This window comes from Pristiophorus japonicus, chromosome 9, assembly GCF_044704955.1.
Source record: "Pristiophorus japonicus isolate sPriJap1 chromosome 9, sPriJap1.hap1, whole genome shotgun sequence".
Taxonomy (NCBI): domain Eukaryota; kingdom Metazoa; phylum Chordata; class Chondrichthyes; family Pristiophoridae; genus Pristiophorus; species Pristiophorus japonicus.
Window position 1 is genome coordinate 90643471 of NC_091985.1, and position 20604 is coordinate 90664074.

At 43.6% G+C, this 20604-nt stretch overlaps 1 protein-coding gene across 4 annotated transcripts in view; it reads left to right on the top strand.

The window, feature by feature from the left end:
* sptbn1 (spectrin, beta, non-erythrocytic 1) overlaps window positions 1-20604 on the top strand; it is a 343630-nt gene that overhangs the window by 265084 nt on the left and 57942 nt on the right. For all 4 annotated transcript variants that reach the window (XM_070889548.1, XM_070889549.1, XM_070889550.1 and 1 more), the window contains 8 exons: window positions 128-281; window positions 3379-4249; window positions 5311-5448; window positions 8904-9660; window positions 11783-11985; window positions 18043-18133; window positions 18251-18397; window positions 19867-20130. In XM_070889548.1, coding sequence (XP_070745649.1) covers window positions 128-281; window positions 3379-4249; window positions 5311-5448; window positions 8904-9660; window positions 11783-11985; window positions 18043-18133; window positions 18251-18397; window positions 19867-20130 — 2625 coding nt within the window. The remainder of the gene's footprint in view (window positions 1-127; window positions 282-3378; window positions 4250-5310; window positions 5449-8903; window positions 9661-11782; window positions 11986-18042; window positions 18134-18250; window positions 18398-19866; window positions 20131-20604) is intronic.

Here is a 20604-nt window from a genome sequence, read left to right on the forward strand (position 1 = left end):
AGTATTGCAAGATTGGGAGGTTTCAAATTTCTTTCTAAATAACTTGTTCAATGTGTTCTAAACATTTTATGTTCCATTCAGTATATTTGTCGTAAACACTTAATGAAAGTTGTTGAAACTATTGCAGGTGCTATTGCTGTCACAAGACTATGGGAAACATTTACTTGGTGTAGAAGATCTCCTACAGAAGCATGCACTGGTTGAAGCAGACATTGCTATTCAGGCTGACAGAGTGAAAGTTGTCAATGCTTCTGCTCAGAAATTTGCTTCTGAAGGAGAAGGTATGTTTTAAGCTTTATCTTTTCCTCTCTGCTTTTTAAATAGTATTTTAAGTGCTCCCATAATGGCTCAGTGGGTAAATGCACTGTATATTGTGAGACTGAATGATGAGTGCAGACCTGGAAGGTCCCAGTAGCTAACAACCTGTGCTGAGTTAGTTAATCTCAGCCTGGCTAGTATAAAAGGAGATGCCTTGGTTTCCCTGAGGTAAGTAGGGGGGATAAAAATCATTTCGGGTTTCAGTTCTTGATTGCGATTCAGTCAGCTCTACTAGAAAAGGTATGTGGTGTGCCATTGAGGCACGTAGACCATAGAGATCTTGGGGTGATCCCTGATTTGTCTCAACTGATCTCAATCAGGATGGCAATCAAGAAAAAATGTAAAATGCTGGAAAAGTACAAGTGGTTAAATTGGGGAGCATAACAGCACAACCGATTTGAGCACAAATAGAAAGCTGGAACGAAGGAGAATCATCCTAAGCTACTCTCGTGTATCACCTAGTGGCCAGCTCAGAATGGCATTGGTGTAGAAACATAGAAACATAGAAAATAGGTGCAGGGGTAGGCCATTCGGCCCTTCAAGCCTGCGCCACCATTCAATAAGATCATGGCTGATCATTCCCTCAGTACCTCTTTCCTGCTTTCTCTCCATTCCCCATGATCCCTTTAGCCACAAGGGCCGTATCTAACTCCCTCTTGAATATATCCAATGAACTGGCATCAACAACTCTCTGCGAATTCCACAGGTTAACAACACTCGTGAGTGAAGAAGTTTCTCCTCATCTCAGTCCTAAATGGCCTACCCCTTATCCTAAGACTGTGTCCCGTGATTCTGGACTTCCCCATCATCGGGAACATTCTTCCCGCATCTAACCTGTCCAGTCCTGTCAGAATCTTATACGATTCTATGAGATCCCCTCTCATCCTTCTAAACTCCAGTGTATAAAGGCCCAGTTGATGCAGTATCTCCTCCTATGTCAGTCCTGCCATCCCAGGAATCAGTCTGTTTTGTGTTTTTGCCACCAAAGTGGATAACCTCACATTTATCCACATTATATACTGCATCTGCCACTCGTTTGACCACTCACCTAACCTGTCCAAATCACCCTGCAGCCTTTTAGCGTCCTCCTCACAGCTTAGTGTCATCTGCAAACTTGGAGATATTACACTCAATTCTCTCATCCAAATCATTAATGTATGTTGTAAATAGCTGGGGTCCCAGCACTGCGGCACCCCACTAGTCACTGCCTGCCATTCTGAAAAGGACCCGTTTATCCCGCCTTTCTGCTTCCAGTCTGCCAACCAGTTCTCTATCCATGTCAGTACATTACCCCCAATACCATGTGCTTTAATTTTGCACACCAATCTCTTGAGTGGGACCTTGTCAAAAGCCTTTTGAAAGTCCAAATACACCACATTCACTGGTTCTCCCTTGTCCACTCTACCAGTTACATCCTCACAAAGTTCTAGGAGATTTGTCGAGCATGATTTCCCTTTTATAAATCCATGCTGACTTGGACCGATCCCGTCACTGCTTTCCAAATGTGCTGCTATTTCATCTTTAATAATTGATTCCAACATTTTCCCCACTACTGATGTCAGGCTAACCGGTCTATAATTATCCGTTTTCTCTCTCCCTTTTTTAAACAGTGGTGTTACATTAGGTACCCTCCAGTGCAAAGGAACTGATCCAGAGTCGATAGACTGTTGGAAAATGATCACCAATGCATCCACTATTTCTATGGACACTTCCTTAGTCTGCATCCCAGAGTACTTATCAGGCTCCAGGGATTTATCTGCCTTCAATCCCAGTTTCCCACTTTATAAGGATATCCTTCAGTTCCTCCTTCTCACTAGACCCTCGGTCCCCTGGTATTTCTGGAAGGTTATTTGTGTCTTCCTTCGTGAAAACAGAACCAAAGTATTTGTTTAACTGGTCCATCATTTCTTTGTTCCCCATTATAAATTCACCTGAATCTGACTGCAAGGGACGTATGGTTGTCTTCACTAATCTTTTTCTCTTCACATATCTATAGAAGCTTTTGCAGTCAGTTTTTATGTACCCAGCATACTTCCTCTCATACTCTATTTTCCTCCTCCTAATTAAACCCTTTGTTCTCCTCTGCTGTATTCCAAAATTCTCCCAGTCCTCAGGTTTGCTGCTTTTTCTGGCCAATGTAGATGCCTTTTCCTTGGATTTAACACTATCCTTAATTTCCCTTGTTAACCACAGTTGAGCCACCTTCCCCGTTTTATTTTTACTCCAGACAGGGGTGTGCAATTGTTGAAGTTCATCCATGTGATCTTTAAATGTTTGCCATTGCCTATCCACCGTCAACCCTTTAAATATCACTTGCCAGTCTATTCTAGCCAATTCACATCTCATACCATCGAAGTTACCTTTCCCCAAGTTCAGGACCCTAGTCTCTGAATTAACTGTGTCACACTCCATCTTAATAAAGAATTCTACCATATTATGGTCACTCTTCCCCAAGGGGCCTCGCACAACAAGATTGTTAATTAGTCCTTTCTCATTACACATCACTCAGTCTAGGATGGCCAGCTCTCTCGTTGGTTCCTCGACATATTGGTCTAGAAAACCATCCCTAATACACTGCAAGAAATCCTCCTCCACTGCATTGCTACCAGTTTGGTTAGCCCAGTCAATATCTAGATTAAAGTCGCCCATGATAACTGCTGTACCTTTATTGCACGCATCCCTAATTTTTTGTTTGATGCTGTCCCCATCCTCATTACTACTGTTTGGTGGTCTGTACACAACTCCCACTAGTGTTTTCTGCCCTTTGGTATTCTGTAGCTCCACCCATACAGATTCCACATCATCCAAGCTAATGTCCTTCCTTACTATGCAAGCAGGTCATTTGTCATCTTAAAGCTGCCTTTGGTACACAACTAACGGAAGAAACAGCAAGATGTCACTGAAGTAGTTATTTAACATGTCAACCACAGGGAATGGTGAAAGTCTCTGCTGGCATATGGGACCCTGCGCTAGTGCTGTATTACTACACTGAATTGAAAAGAATTTTGTTTTTAAACTTATAAACCTGTCAAAAAAAGCATTCCCTTCTTCTCCCTCCAGGTTACAAACCATGTGATCCACAGGTTATTCATGATCGAGTGACTCACCTGGAATTCTGTTACCAAGAGCTTTGTCAGCTGGCTGCTGAACGAAGGGCTCGTTTGGAAGAGTCCCGACGCCTCTGGAAGTTCTTCTGGGAAATGGCAGAGGAAGAAGGCTGGATCCGGGAGAAAGAACAGATACTTTCATCAGCTGACTATGGCAAGGATCTGACTAGCGTGATTCGTCTTCTCAGTAAACACAAGGCATTTGAAGATGAAATGAATGGGCGCCGTGGACCTCTTCAGCAAACCATAAAGGAAGGTGAAGCAATGGTAGCTGAGGAGCACTTTGGATCAGAGAAGATTAAGGAGAGAATTAAGGACATTCAGGAGCAGTGGGCCCACCTTGAGAAGCTGTCTGCAATTCAGAAAAAGCGATTAGAGGAAGCTGCTAATGTTCACCAGTTTAAGGCTGATGGCGATGATATTGATGTGTGGATGTTAGATATTCTAAGAATCGTCTCCAGTAATGATGTTGGTCATGATGAATACTCCACTCAAGCCCTAGTGAAGAAACACAAAGATGTTGGTGAGGAGATTGCTACCTACAGACAAATCATTGATGCACTACATGAACAGGGACAAAGCTTGCCTGATGAGTACTATAAGTCACCAGAAATAGAAGGTAGATTGACTGATATTGAGGAACGTTACAAGGAGTTAGCAGAATTGGCACGGCTTCGTAAACAAGCTCTCCAGGATGCACTGTCACAGTACAAGATGTTCAGTGAAGCAGATGCTTGTGAACTGTGGATTGATGAAAAGGAGCAGTGGCTGAACAGCATGGAGATCCCAGAAAAACTTGAAGATCTCGAGGTTGTCCAACACAGGTAAGGAATAAAATGTTTGGATTATGAAAGGTAAAAGATTGACAATATTGATTCAAGGTTTACATTATACAAGATGTGATTGAAAATTAAAACAGGGTGGAGTGGGGACCAAGTATTCTAGGTCATGATTTGCTTTCATACAAGCACGAATTGAGATTTATTTTGGTTTTAAATGAGCACCTTTTGAATATTTAAATAGCATTGGTATTACACAAGCATTGTATACAGTGTATTGGAGGTCTAGTTCTACATTGTCTACTATGGTGATAACTTTGATCTTGAGTCTAGTGCCACAAATTGCTAAGAAATTAGATGAAGGGCTCTCAACGGGTCAAAAGCCAAATATTGCAAATACCGGAAATCTGAAATAAAAACAGAAAATGCTCGAAAATATTCAGCAGGCCAGGCAGCATCTGTGAAGAGAGAAACAAAGTTGTAGTTTCAGGTCGATGACCTTGCATCAGAATAATCATCCCTTAATAGCTCAGTGGTTAAATATACAGCAATTGTGTGTTACTGAGCTATAAAGACCCATAAGATCTCTGGATCCTTGGGCAGGACTAAGTTATCTGATCACTATTAGATTGGTGATAAATACTGCAATTTGTCTACATGTCCCTGGGCTTGAAAAGTGAAAAAACAGCCAAGATTTCTGCTTCTAATGACTGTTCAGTGACGTATGCCAAAACGCACACTTGTGACACATTGAGTGTGGATATGATGAGACTGAGCCAGGCAGTGATGCCTCCACAGTTAAAGAGCTGTCCCGGCTCACGCGTAAATAATGTCCACTATGGCAAAGTAGCAGAAAGCTGAAAGTACCAGTAACATTTTATTGCAGCATCAATTGCTTTCTTCACTTATGGAGAGAAAAAAGGGTAAAAAGCTGGGAACAGAAAACATTAGACAAATTCAAATTTTAGGTTTTCTAAATGTTCCCAGGGTCTGCTTGGTGCTACTATTTAAGATTTTAATTTTGAAAGAATTAGAGAATCCCCTAACCCAGCTGGTAATCCCCTCTCTTGATTTATGCAGGTTTAATTTTTACATTTCTACTCCAGGTTTGAAAGTCTAGAACCAGAGATGAACAACCAGGCTTCCCGTATAGCAGTGGTGAACCAGATAGCTCGTCAATTGATCCACAGCGGGCATCCTAGTGAGAAGGAGATCAAAGCACAGCAAGATAAGCTAAATACAAGGTATGTCTGTCACACAACGGGTAAATATTATGGCTGATAAGAAAATAGAACTCGATTGAGAAGTTTTGCAGAAAAAGCTATTTTTACATTGAGCATAAATATCTATGGAACCTTATTGCTTTATTTTTATGCACGATTATGATTTGTATGACTTTTTTGGTGCATACCTTCTGCAATAGCACCCCTGCCTACTTGGGCATATTGAATTTGCCGACTACGATTCAGCAGAGAGGTTGTCGCCAAGTTGTGCTGCCATTTGGAGCCTGACCTTCGGACCACATTCAGCACTGGTTATAGAGTCCTCATTGCATTGAATTTCTGTGTTACTGTTGACATTTGCCAAATTAGTCAGTAGTTCCTAAACCGATGCATCAAACAAATCACAACAGCCTTATTTGCCACTTTTGACAACAATAAATTAATTCCTCATTCTAATTTTACCACGATGGCAGCTTATTTAGATTCCCATTTCAAGTTTGTTTGAATTATAAAGTTAAATTAAGTCCAAAATGCCCTGATATTTTATATTTTCTGCAGATCTCAGTCAGAGACTATGTCCATGGTGAGGGTAAACTAATAATCTCTGTACCAAGGTGCCATTCTATGTAGCTGTAACTTATATAAGGTCCAGAGATTACAATAAAGCACAGTGCAGCTTTATTGGATTATGTCCTGGTTTAGTATGATGGTATGCACCCACCTGCAGTCTGTTAATTGAACTTGGACATAATTTCAGCTGTACCATCTATACAAAGCTTGGGGTGGCTTGACTCATCCACCTCCACGGAGGTGTGTGGGGGACCTGACCCATCCACCTCCATGGCACGAACCTGGTATTGCAGTACTTCCAGGAACGGTGCAGTGGCTCTAGGCCTTTTGGCTAAGAGCATTGGCGCAGAGTGATCCTTGGCGTGTGCAAGGTGACCTCTGGCGTTTGTGATTTGACAAAGAATTGGAACGATTGGCTACGAATTTAAAAAAAAAAAAGTTCTTTGTGTTTGTCCACTTGCTGCTAGATTTGTATTCACTGGTTACCTAACTCAGTGTAAGCAGCTGTGTGACCTGTTACATAGGTTTGTATTTCATGTGCATGGATCAGGCTTAAAACTATTAAGTCAGATCTACATTTTATTCTTCATTCAAATTTATTTTAGAGTGAATCATTTCACGTATCAAACTTTGCATAGAAATATAAACAGAAAATGCCGGAAATCAGGCAGCATCTGTGGAGAGAGAAACAGCGTTAAAGTTTCAGGTTGATGACCTTTCGTCAGCACTGGAAAAGGTTAGAGATGTAACTAGTTTCAAGCAAGTACAGAGGCGGGGAATCGGGGGAGAGGAGGAACGAACAAAAAGGGAATGTCTGTGGTATAGTATTAGGCAGTCCCTCCTATCGAGGATGACCCGCTTCCACACCAAAAAGGGATGAGTTCACAGGTGTTTCAATGAGGGACCTGACATTCTAGGTCCCGAACTACATATTGAAGGGTGGAAGATGCCTGTGCATGGATTCTTTTAACGTGGGGTGGCCGTTGCACACCGGCCACCCCTCTGTGGAAGGCAGGAGAGATTAAATGAGCAAAGGGATGATGGTGCAAGGTGAAAGGAGATGGTAATGGGACAAGTAAAGAAACAAAAGATGGGTTGAGAAGAGGTGTAAATGGGTATAGCAGAATCATCAACAGCTGCCATCTGAAAAAAATAGGGGCAGAGGTCATGTACTGAAATTATTGAACTCAGTTTTGATCTGGAAGGCTGTAAAATGCCTAATCGAAAGATGAGGTGCTGTTCCTCAAGCCTATGTTGAGCTTCATTGGAACAGTAGGAGGCTAAGGACAGAGGTCAGAGTGGGAGGAGCCCGTAGAATTAAAATGACACGTGACTGGAAGCTCAGCTCATGCGTGTGGATTGAACGGAGGTGTTCCGCAAAGTGGTCACCCAATCTGCACTTGTTCTTCCCACTGGAGGAGACTGCATCGAGAGCAGCTAAATTGAAAGAAGTAAAAGTAAATTGTTTCACCTGGAAGGAGTGTTTGGGGTTCTGGATGGTGGAAAGGGAGGAGGTAAAATGGCAGGTGTTGCATCTCCTGCACTTGCATGGGAAGGGGAGTGTTGTGGGTGATGGAGGAGTGGACCAGGGTGTCGGAGAGGTAATGGTCCCTTCGGAATGCTCAGAGAGAGGTGAGGGGAAGATGTGTTTGGTGGTGGGATCATACTGGAGGTGGAGGATGATCCATTGAATATGGAGACTGGTGAGGTGGAAGATGAGAACAAGGGAAACCTATTGTGGTTCTGGGAGGGAGGAAAAGAGGTGAGAGCAGAGGTGCGGGAAATGGAACCGGCACGGTCAAGGAGCCTGTCAACTACGGTGGAGGGGAATCTTCAGTTGAGGAAAAAAAGACATATCTGAAAGATTGGTATGGAAGGTGGCATTGTCGGAACAGAGACAGAGAAACTGGGAGAATGGAATAGAGTCCTTACAGGAAGTGGAGTGAGAAGAAGTATAGTCAAGGTAGCTGTGTGTCAGTGGGCTTATAGTGGATATTGGTTGTTAGCCTATCCCCAGAAATGGAGACTGAGAAGTCGAGGAAGAGAAGAGTTGAAGATGGACAATGTGAAGGCAAGGGAAGGGTGGAAATTGGAAACAAAGTTGATGAAATTTTCCAGTTCGGGGCGAGAGCAGGAAACGGTACCGATACAGTCATCAATGTACTGGAAAAAGAGGTGAGGGAGAGGACCTGAGTTGGACTGGAACAAAGAATGTTCCACATATCCCATGAAAAGGCAGGCATAGCTAGGATCCATGCAGGTTTGTATAGCAACACCTTTTATTTGGAAGAACTAAGTGGAGTCAGAGGAGAAATTGTTCAATGTGAGAACAAGTTCAGCCAGGTGGAGAAAAGTGGTGATGGATGGGGACTGGTTGGGGGCCTCTGCTCGAGGAAGAAGTGGAGAGCCCTCGGGCCGTCCTAGTGAGAGAAATAGAGGTGTAGAGGAACTGGCATAGAAAAGTAGATTAAAGTCTAAATAGATGCCACACTGAAGCTTAAGTGCACAGACATTATCACTCCGATTTTAACTCTCCCCACCTGGTGGAAACTGGGGGGGCGGCGGGGGGAAGGGAGGGTGCGCGCAGGAGGGGAGTTAAAATAATGCAAGACACTTTTGAGCCGGAAAGCAGGACATCCACAGGAAGGAAGTGGGATCCTGTTTTAAATATGCAGATCAGATCCGATTATGTCATCAGGACCCAATCTGCAATTTCAAGTTGAGCTAGGGGTAGGGGGCAGTGTCAGTTTAACATCTGGCAAAACCTGCCAGGAGCCAAATCCCTGGCCTGAAGAGGCCTAGAAGGTAAGTTGTAAATTTATTTTTCAGGTTTTCTTGCAGGTCAGGAGAGACACAATACTATGTTTACCTATTTATTTAATTCCATTTTGCTGTTTTGATTCCAGATGGAGTCAATTCCGTCAACTAGTGGACCAAAAGAAAGATGCACTCAATTCTGCACTCAGCATTCAGAACTACCACCTTGAATGCAATGAAACAAAGTCTTGGATTAGGGAAAAAACCAAAGTCATTGAGTCCACGCAAGATCTGGGCAATGATCTTGCTGGTGTCATGGCCCTCCAAAGGAAATTAACTGGAATGGAACGTGATTTGACAGCTATTGAAGCTAAACTAGATGACCTGCAGAAAGAAGCCGAAAGACTTGCAGCTGAACATCCTGACCAGGCACAAGCTATTATGAGCCGTCTTGCAGAAATCAGTGATGTCTGGGAAGAAATGAAATGTACTTTGAAGAACCGAGAAGAATCACTTGGCGAAGCAAACAAGCTCCAGCAATTCCTGCGCGATTTGGATGACTTCCAATCCTGGCTATCAAGAACCCAAACTGCTATTGCTTCTGAAGATATGCCCAACACCCTGGCAGAAGGAGAGAAGCTGCTCACCCAGCACGAAAACATCAAAAATGAAATTAATAATTATGAGGAAGACTACCAGAAAATGCGTGACATGGGTGAAATGGTAACGCAGGGACAAACAGATGCACAATATATGTTCTTACGCCAGCGTTTGCAGGCCTTGGATACTGGATGGAATGAACTGCACAAGATGTGGGAGAACAGACAGAATCACCTGTCCCAGTCTCATTCATATCAACTGTTTTTAAGAGACACAAAGCAAGCAGAAGGATTCCTCAACAACCAGGTAAGCTGAGCACAGAGTCTTATATTTAATTTTGACTTCTTGTTCCACCTTAAAGCCTGGAGCATTTGGTATGTATTATGGTTCTAGTATTGACAGAAGTTTGCTTCCAGCATAGTAAGATTTTTCCTCCTTTTGTATTACAAGAACATAAGAAATAGGAGCTGGAGTAGGCCATTTGGTCCCTCGAGCCTGCTCCGCCATTCAACAAGATTATGGCTGATCTTCTACCTCAATTCCACCTTCCCGCACTATCCCCATATCCCTTAATTCCCTTTGTTCTCAAAAATGTATTGACTTCTGTCTTGAATATACTCGACGACTGTGTATCCACAGCTCTCTGGGATAGAGAATTCCAAAGATTCACAACGCATTGTCAAGAAATTTCTCCTTATAAGAACATAAGAAATAGGAGCAGGTATAGGCCATACGGCCCCTTGAGCCTGCTCCGCCATTTAATACAACCTTGGCTGATCCAATCATGGACTGAGCTCCACTTCCCTGCCCGCTCCCTACAACCCCTTATTCCCTTATCGGTTAAGAAACTGTGTCTCTGTCTTAAATTTTTTCAATGTCCCAGCTTCCACAGCTCTCTGAGGCAGCGAATTCCACAGATTTACAATCCTCTGAGAAAATAATTTTTTCTTCATCTCAGTTTTAAATGGGCGGCCCCTTGTTCTAAGATTATGCCCCCTGGTTCTAGTCTCCCCCGTCAGTGGAAACATTCTCTCTGCAATCCACTTTGTCAAGCCCCCTCATAATCTTCGATAAGATCACCTCTCAATCTTCTGAATTCCAATGAGTAGAGGCCCAACCTACTCAAACTTTCCTCATAGGTCTATCCCCTCATCTCCGGAATCAACCTAGTGAACCTTCTCTGAACTGCCTCCAAAGCAAGTATATCTTTTCGTAAATATGGAAACCAAAACTGCTCGTAGTATTCCAGGTGTGGCCTCACCAATGCCCTGTATAACTGTAGCAAGACCGCCCTGCTTTTATAGTCCATCCCCTTTTCAATAAAGGCCATTATTCCATTGGCCTTCCTGATCACTTGCTGTACCTGCATACTATCCTTTTGTGTTTCATGTACAAGTACCTCCAGGTCCCGCTGTACTGCAACACTTTACAATCTTTCTCCATTTAAATAATAACTTGCTCTTTGATTTTTTTTCTGCCAAAATGCATGACCTCACACTTTCCAACATTATACTCCATCTGCCAAATTTTTGCTCACTCACTTAGCCTGTCTGTCCTTTTGCAGATATTTTTTGTGTCCTCCTCACCCATTGCTTTTCCTCCCTTCTTTGTATCGTCAGCAAACTTGGCTACGTTATACTCAGTCCCTTCTTCCAAGCCGTTAATATAGATTGTAAATAGTTGGCATCCCAGCACTGATCCCTGCAGCACCCCACTAGTTACTGATTGCCAACCAGAGAATGAACCATTTATCCCGACTCTCTGTTTTCTGTTCGTTAGCTAATCCTCTATCCATGCTAATATATTACCCCAAACCCCGTGAACTTTTATCTTGTGCAGTAAACTTTTATGTTGCACCTCAACTCTAAATGGCCTACCCCGTGTTCTAAATTCCTCAGTCAGCAGAAACATTTTCCCAGCATTCCTTAAGAATTTTAGATGTTTTAATTAGATCACCTCTCATTCTTCTAAACTCTAGGTAATATAGGTCTAGTCTATTTTAACTTAAATCTGATTTAAAAACTAAAAGTCACCATCAAAAACTCTAGTGGTCCACTGTTTGGGACGAACTGTCTTTAGGTCCAGATCAGCAGAAAAAGCTCAGCCAAACAGATACAGACAGTGGAATAGGTGAAGTAATCTATTGAGAAGATTTTTTTTGTATCTGTCAGCGGGTTTTTTTTTAACAGCTTTAGTCTAAATAAATCAAGTGAGATGGAAATCGAAACTTGAGGTGAAAAAGAGAAAGCAGTAAGAATTTGGAAAATACTGGACTGTAATCAAGGTCGCCCTAAGGAAAATCTTGTGATGAGCACTAATGACGTTAAAGTTGGAACTAGTTGTTTTCTGTGCAATCAGTGTTTTGGACCCTTGATTACAAGTAACAGTAAAAAGTTGACTGACAATTCTTTGATTTGTTGAAATAAAGGAGTATGTGTTGGCACACACTGAAATGCCCACTACACTCGAGGCTGCTGAAGCTGCCATTAAGAAGCAGGAAGACTTTATGACTACCATGGATGCAAATGAAGATAAGATCAATGGAGTGGTGGAGACAGGCAGGAGACTTGCCAGTGATGGCAATATTTATTCTGACAAAATCCAGGAAAAAGTTGACTCTATTGATGAAAGGTAAAAACAAATCTAATGAAGTAAGGTTCAGTCCTTTTTGTAAGCTTTTAAGTTTAATATTCTATATACTTGAAGTTAGTGCTTTGAAAATGGTTATATTCTACTTTACTAGGAGTGACTTGTTACTGTACGTGCTTCATTAGCCAGTGTTGGAGCCTTGGTTTGTTGGAGAATTTACTCTAAAAGGAATTTCCATTGAGTGCCATTTTGCAGCATCGAGAATCCGTAATGTTCCGGACTTTGGGACAATCGGTGGCAGGGTCGTCTGGAATCCATAAAATGTTCCGAAATCTGGATCCGATGACCCAGTCAACCTCGGGGCCCTGCCGCTGCCGGGCCTCGCCTCGCCGCCGCTGCTCTTACCTCGGGGCCTCCTCGCTGGGGCCGCCCGACTACCTCCTTAGCGGGGTCCGACGTCAACCTCCTTGGGCTCGGGTGTTTCCGGATTCGTGACGTCAGAAACAAATCAAAAGTCCAGAAAAGACCGGAATCCAGAATGGCCTCGGACTCGAGGGTTCCGGATTTTAGGCGCTGCATCTGTACCAATTTTATTGCCTTTATTTAGCAAGGCAACCAGAGTGGAAATGTAATTGTATGCACTATTTTCAAACTAGTATGAAAGAAGAATTCATAGAAATTATAATACAATCACAAACAGCCCATTAATGATTTTACTTGCCTTTTGAAAAGCTGTTTCTGAAAACCTACCCTGATGACTTGTTTTAAATGACCTCTTCCCATCTTTCTTTTAACTTTGCACTTGTGGCTATCGTTAGACCTGTTTAATGATGTTTGTTGAAAGCTAATCAGCAATTACAAGGATTAAAATCTGTTAGCTGTTTGAATCACAATAGATGGTTCCTTCCCCCCCACCCCTCTCCCTGGGCACTCCCCAGAAAAAAAACTGCAGTCTGAGCAGAGTGGTGAATACTTTCAAATATTTTGATGGTAGAATGTTTGTCAGATTTTAAATTCAGAAAGAGAAATCATAAGAAGTTCCTTGGGATCTTTTAAGTGATGTGTTATCAATACAGTTTTCTGTATCCAAGATCTTTACCAATAAATTACAGCCTGTTTTCATCCTAATGCCCAATGTTTGGCCAGTTACACAAATGAGAGAAGCCTTTGGAGAGCTGGCCTAAAGGGCTGTTTAAAGTTACCAGATTTTCTCGTCAGTCCAGAGATTTCCAAATAGAACCATCCCTGAATACAAACTTCTCCTGAGGTCCCCACCATCACAGAAGCCAGTCTTCTTCCAATTTGATTCACTCCATGTAACATCAAAAAATGGCTGAGTGCACTAGATACAGCAAAGACTATGGACCCTGAAAACATCCTGGCTGTTGTGATGAAAACTTGTGCTCCAGAACTAGCCGTGTCTCTATCCAAGCTACAAAATCTACCCAGCAATGTGAAAAACTGCCCAGGTATGCCTTGTCCACAAAAAGCAGGACAAATCGAATCTGACCAATTACCGCCTTGTCAGTCCATTCTCAATTATCAGCAAAGTGATGGAAGGTGTCAACGACAGCGCTATCAAGTGGCATTTACTCACCAATAACCTGGTCACCAATGCTCGGTTTGGGTTCCGCCAGGATCACTTGGCACCAGACTACATTGTCCAAACATGGACAAAAGAGCTGGCATCCAGAGGTGAGGTGAGAGTGACTGCCCTTGACATCACGGCAGCATTTGACCGAGTGTGGCATAAAGGAGCCCTAGTAAAACTAAAGTCAATGGGAATCGGGGGGGAAAATTCTCCACTTGTTGGAGTCATACCTAACACAAAGGACGATGGTTATGGTTGTTGGAGGTCAATCATCTAAGCCCTAGGATATCGCTGCAGGAGTTCCTCAGGACAGTGTCCTAGGCCCAACCATTTTCAGCTGCTTCATCATTGACCTTCCCTCCATCATAAGGTCAGAAGCAGGGATGTTCACTGATGTTTGCAGAGTGTTCAGTTCCATTCGCAACTCCTCATAATGAAGCAGTCCATGCCTGCATATGCAGCAAGACCTGGATGACATTCAGGCTTGGGCTGATAAGTGGCAAGTAACATTCCCATCATAAAAGTGCCAAGCAATGACCATCTCCAATAAGCGAGAGTGTAACCATTTCCCCTTGACCATCAACGGCATTACCCTCGCCGAATCCCCCACCATCAACATCTTGGGGGGTCACCGTTGACCAGAAACTTAATTGGACCAGCCACATAAATACTGCCACAAGAGCTGGGTATTCTGCGGCGACTATTTCTCCTCCCGATTCCCCAAAGCCTTTCCACCATCTAGAAGGCATAAGTCAGGAGTGTGATGGAACACTTTCCACTTGCCTGGATGAGTACAGGTCCAACAACACTCGAAGCTCAACACCATCCAGGAAAAAGCAGCCCGCTTAATTGGCACCCCATCCACCACCTTAATCATTCACTCCATCCACAACTGGCGCACTGTGGCTGCAGTGTGTTCCATCTACAAGATGCACTGCAGCAACTCGTCAAGGCTTCTTCGGTAGCACAACCCAAACCCACAACCTCTAACACCTAGAAGGACAAGGGCAGCAGGCGCATGGGAACACCATCACCTGCAAGTTCCCTTCCAAGTTACACACCATCCTGACTTGGAAGTATATCGCCGTTCCTTCATCGCTGGGTCAAAATCCTGAAACTCCCTCCCTAACAACACTGTGGGAGTACCTTCACCACAAGGACTGCAGCGGTTCAAGAAGGCAATTCACCACCACCTTCTCGAGGGCAATTAGGCATGGGTAATAAATGCTGGCCTTGCCAGCAATGCCCACATCCCGGAACTAATTTAAAAAAAAAGGCAGATTTCACATTCAAGGGATAATTTTTCTGGCAGAAGTTCTTAATGCTCTCCCCGCTAACACTTTTCTCCAAAAATTCAGAGCAACGGAGGCCAGGGATTTCTGATAGCAACGCACAACTTGCTTTCCATTCAATTCGACAGACTTGTTCAGTCTCTTAACACCCAGAACAGGAAGATTTACTGTTATATGGAGATTTTACTCTGCATTGTCCAGATTACAATTGACAACCTGGCTATTAGCAGGAAGAGCATAGTATTGAAGGCTGATTAATGAAAGTCATTGTCCAGATAACCCTACTATCGGGCCCACTTTTGGCCATGACTTCCAATTTTTTTTGGAGTAAGTTGGGTTTTCTGGCGTAAGTTTAAAAAAACGCCATTTTCCCCAATAAACTTGCTCCAGAGTTACTCAGTTAGGTACGATTTTTTTAGTTGAGTTTTTTTTTCAAAAGGGGGCATTCCCAGCCAGTTTTGGCCATTTATGCCACTTTGGCCAGCTAAAACTTACTCCAAATCGACTTAGGTCAGTGTATGTGGCCAGCTGTGAAAAACATTGCGGGCAGTTAAGAATTCGGCGCAGGTTAGTACATTTAAAGCACCACAGTTCCGAGCTTCACACCATTTATTCTGATCTATCTTTCTTGGGTCCAAAGTGGATAATCTCAGCCAGGGGAAACAACCTTTCAACAACTATTTAATCAACTTAGCTTATCGTTTTTTAGCTCATTACTTCATCTAGTTTAAGTTATAGGTAGATTATATGAAATATTTAAATATGTAGCATGAACCACTACAAATATTGAAGCCAAAAAACAGAACCACCTTCCCCTCTCTGCACCAAATTCCCACTTAACCAAATTCCCAACTTTTGCGTTCCATTTCTGACAACTCTGAGCGACCCTAAATAAATACTGCAGTATATTCCCCACTCACTGGGCGAACATCGGGGCATCACTTCGGCCAGGGATAGGGTGCAGCGAACATCAGGGGGGGTCCCTTTGGCCAGGGATGGGGTGAGGCGAACATCGGGGGTGTCCCTTTGGCCAGGGATAGGGTGCGGCGAACATCAGGGGCATTCCTTCGGCCAGGGATAGGGTGCGGCGAACATCGGGGGCGTCCCTTCGGCCAGGGATAGGGTGCGGCGAACATCGGGGGCGTCCCTTCGGCCAGGAATAGGGTGTGGCGAACATCGGGGGCGTCCCTTCGGCCAGGGATAGGGTGCGGCGAACATCGGGGGCGTCCCTTCGGCCAGGGATAGGGTGCGGCGAACATCAGGGGCGTCCCTTCGGCCAGGAATAGGGTGCGGCGAACATCGGGGGCGTCCCTTCGGCCAGGGATAGGGTGCGGCGAACATCGGGGGTGTCCCTTCGGCCAGGGATAGGGTGCGGCGAACATCAGGGGCGTCCCTTCGGCCAGGAATAGGGTGCGGCGAACATCGGGGGCGTCCCTTCGGCCAGGGATAGGGTGCGGCGAACATCGGGGGCGTCCCTTCGGCCAGGAATAGGGTGCGGCGAACATCAGGGGCGTCCCTTCGGCCAGGAATAGGGTGCGGCGAACATCGGGGGCGTCCCTTCGGCCAGGGATAGGGTGCGGCGAACATCGGGGGCGTCCCTTCGGCCAGGGATAGGGTGCGGCGAACATCGGGGGTGTCCCTTCGGCCAGGGATAGGGTGCGGCGAACATCAGGGGCGTCCCTTCGGCCAGGGATAGGGGTTGCGAGCATCGGGTCCTGCTCACAGCCTGCAGGACACGTTGGGAGGGTGAGGAGCATGCGCGCAGTGCGCAGGCGGACAGCTGCCGGCAGTGTTTTCTGCGCTGGGTTGTTCCGCCCCCCACTTCACTATCTACGCCGGAGACTCGTCAGAGCGGGCAGGATGGGGCCACTTTTTTTGGCCCCGTTTCCAGCGCGCAATGTCGGCGCATTTAGGGTAAGTGCGCCGAAAAAAGGGGTTAGGGAAAATTGGGCCCATCCTAACTCTGTGCAACAGTAAGTGGCAGAAAACCGAAACTATTGGTCACAATCCCTAATATCCATTTCTATCTTCAAAGCTTGTGAAACTCCAGTTTCAGTCGATGTTCCTTCAGGGTGCATCTTAAAACTCAGGTGCATTCAACTCTCACAAGAAGTGTCTCGTGACTCTCAACTATTTGAGATTTGTCCTTGCATTTAACCTAATCTGAAGCATTAGCTCATGTTACAGTTTTGAACTGCAGTGTAGTTTTCAAGATATAGTTATTGTACAAAGTAGATAAATTAATTCCCTTCTCTTTGACACACTCAAGAACTGAAATTTTTACATCAGGATGCAATATAGGATATGAAAAGGAGGAAATTATATGTTGAAAAGCTAATGTATAGTGGGCCCGAATTTGGTGAAAACCAAGTTCCACCTGTTCCTGTTTTTCGGCGGTCCCCGGGCGGTGCGAGATTTTTTACTGCCCGGTACCGTTGGGGCCGAGTGAGCAGGAATTTCATCCCGCTTTTCTCGCCGATAGCGGGAGCGGAGTGCAGCGCGTGGTGTGCGGCGGAGGAGGTCTATCAACTCAGGAATCTTGGAGTCCCGAGTTGTGTGTGTGCGCGCGCGCGCGGCTGTCAAGCTCCGATCACTGTAGGGGGTGAGACAGATTGGCAGGGTGGGAGACGAGGGGGGGGGCGGGGTAAGTGGGACTGGGGGGGTGCGAGACTAATGTGAGTGAGACTAGTGATTGAGAGAGACTAACGGTGTAAGTAAATAAGACATTATTAGACCATTTATATTATTGCCTAGCACTAGAAAATACTACAATCCATTTAAAAATCCATAAAACTGTGGAGAACTATAAAGAGCTGTGTAATATCAAACAAACCTGTCCGATCTGTGTCCATACCGCCCACTTAAGATCCAGTAAGACCTGCTTTTTCAGGATGGTATTAAGGTCTGGTGGAAAATGGATCTTAATGATGAAACTTCCATTTTGGCCGGTAATATATGGGCGGACAGTATCGAATATCGCCCGGCAGTAATGACTGGAATTTACTGCCGAGCAGTATCTGGATGGTAAATGTGTTTTTTTCGACAAAACTTGTATTTCTGGGCAGTAATTGGACGTTAGTGGGCGGTAAGTTGTTGAATTTCGGGCCCAGTGTCCCTAAAGTAACAGCTGTTTTAAATAAATAAAAAACGCTTTTTTCATTTAGAAATTATTCTAAATAACTTTTTAAAAATGTGACTATTGAATTCAACCTACAGACATAAAAAGAACCGTGAGGCTGCCAGTGAGCTTCTTATGCGTCTTAAGGACAATAGAGATCTACAGAAATTTCTTCAAGATTGTCAGGAAGTAAGCTTGCTGCACAACTTATTTTTAACAAAGTAACACAATACTATTTTGCGTTGTCTGTGTATTGTCTATTATAAATGTTATATTCCCTGAACACACACTGTTTTTGTTTTACAGCTGTCCCTTTGGATTAGCGAGAAGATGCTCACAGCTCAGGACATGTCCTATGATGAAGCCAGAAATTTACACAGCAAGTGGCAGAAGCATCAGGCTTTTATGGCAGAGCTCGCATCAAATAAAGAATGGCTAGATAAAATTGATAAGGTATGATAGCATCTCGAATATTCCAGAATTCAGTTTCTGTAATGAATATAATAAGGTAGCTTGGGTGATGTTTTTAGTTTCCAGTTTGAGAGATCTAACTTTTTTACTTCTATTAATTTTGTGATTGTAACATAAAATTTAATAATTGGTGTCAGCTTGCCTGATGCATAAAATCTTAAATTTGCAGGATTAAAGTATTGGTACTTGCTTCTGTGGAAGCACAGTTGCACCTTGTAAAAATTCAGCAAATAGGATTTGCCAATTCATACTATTATAGTGCTTTGCTTTTGTCCTGCAGAGTTGGAGGATTTGTGTTTAAAATTGTGCTCTCCCCCTTTTTGACCTCGTTATTTTTCAAAATTAGTTGTATAATCCTAACCTGTGTAGTTACCTAACAAGAAGGTTACTCCATCTCTTATCATTATGTAATTCCACATAAGTTTAGAGTTTAACCAGATAGTGCTTGGATGAACACACTCAATTTGAGATGTAACTGGTGGACTAGAATGGGTTGAATATATAGGCCAGGAAATCCCACAGAAGTTCTTTGGCAGGAGACCAGCAACCGACCCCCTGTCTTCTCTTTCCCCCCCCCCCCCCCATTTATCATGGGGTTCTGCTAAAGTTCCAGCAGGACACCAGGAAAAACCAATGTAATTTCAAGGGTTTACTATGATTATAAAACAGCAGTGCTGTGATAAGCTGAGCTGCAGCAGCACTGGTCAGTATCAGAATTGCAGCAAAATAGATGTTTCTGCTGTAGTTATTTGCAGCATCAGTTCAAAGGTCAGAATGTAGCTTTTTGTATTACTGCTTGGATAAAGCTAGTGTTTAGTACTTGGGTTATTGTCTTGAGTAGTGGCCATGTACAAGCAGCTAGTAATTTGGTACAAAAGGAGTAGAGGTATGAAAGCTAATTGGATCCAAAGGAATAGTTGTAGATTCATTGATTTGTTCTATTTCCCTTGTCCATGCACCATTTCCAAATGGGTAGAGAACATTCTGTTCCAAAACTTGTGCCAGTGCCATCTGAATGCGATTGGAGGGTGCACAAAAGCAACCTCGATTAGCTTGTCCTTTTGATTTTTATTTACACCCTCTGGTTAAATGCCACATGTCTGATTGGTGTTTCCCTCCAAGCGCCATCCTGAAATTGAGAACTTGTCATCAGGAATCCTGGGTGATCTCGCGCACAGGTACCCTACCATACTATCCATCCAGGTTTGCTTTATTGGTTGATGCTTTTACATTGTACACACTGCCCTTTGGATGACACAGCATTGGTGCAGAACCCTCACATACTCCAGTACTTTCTATTGATAGACAAATGCAAAAGATTCATTGTGCGGGAGGTGAAGTTAACATCGAAAGCTATATAAGGTGGCTTGCTTGAATTTCCACAATTACCAAGATTAGCTGCTGCGAGAAATTGGTCGATTGCTGACTATGTATTTCAATTTATCCTGTAGGAAGGAATGCAGCTGACTGCAGAGAAGCCCGAGACGGAGATGGTCGTGAAGGAGAAGCTGACAGCCCTGCACCATATGTGGGAAGAACTAGAATCTACTACACAGGCCAAAGCTCAGCGTCTGTTCGATGCCAACAAAGCAGAGCTTTTCACCCAGAGCTGTGCCGATTTAGACAAATGGCTGCATAACCTGGAAGGTCAGCTCCAGTCTGATGATTATGGCAAGGACCTTACCAGTGTCTCTATTCTACTCAAAAAACAACAGGTATATGACCAATAATAGTTTTGACAAGGGAACATGGGGGCACGCCAGCTGAACCTTCAAACGTATCTTTTTCTTTTCTATATTCCTCTGATCAGCCATTTCAAACTCCATGAATAAACACAGCTTTCGTTAGGCATCTTGGTGAAGAAGTATATGTTCAGAGCTTAGAGATGATCCTCACTGCATTAGTAGCAGGCTTCAGTGATTCAAATTATATTTTCATTGACAAATAGCAGTATCAAACCTCAACAGGATGAAGATTGGAATAGTAACTTTGGTAAATTAATTGCAGTATTATACAGAACACAGTTACAGCTTCTGCTTTTGAAAATGATGTGAAATAGTAGGTAGTTTAGTACATCAAAAAAAAATTAAAATCTTAATTTTGGTTACTTTTAGGTATATTTTTGGGATCTTTTGGGCTAAATAGAATATTTCAGTGAAATTGTCATCAGGAATTACTGTTCCTAATTA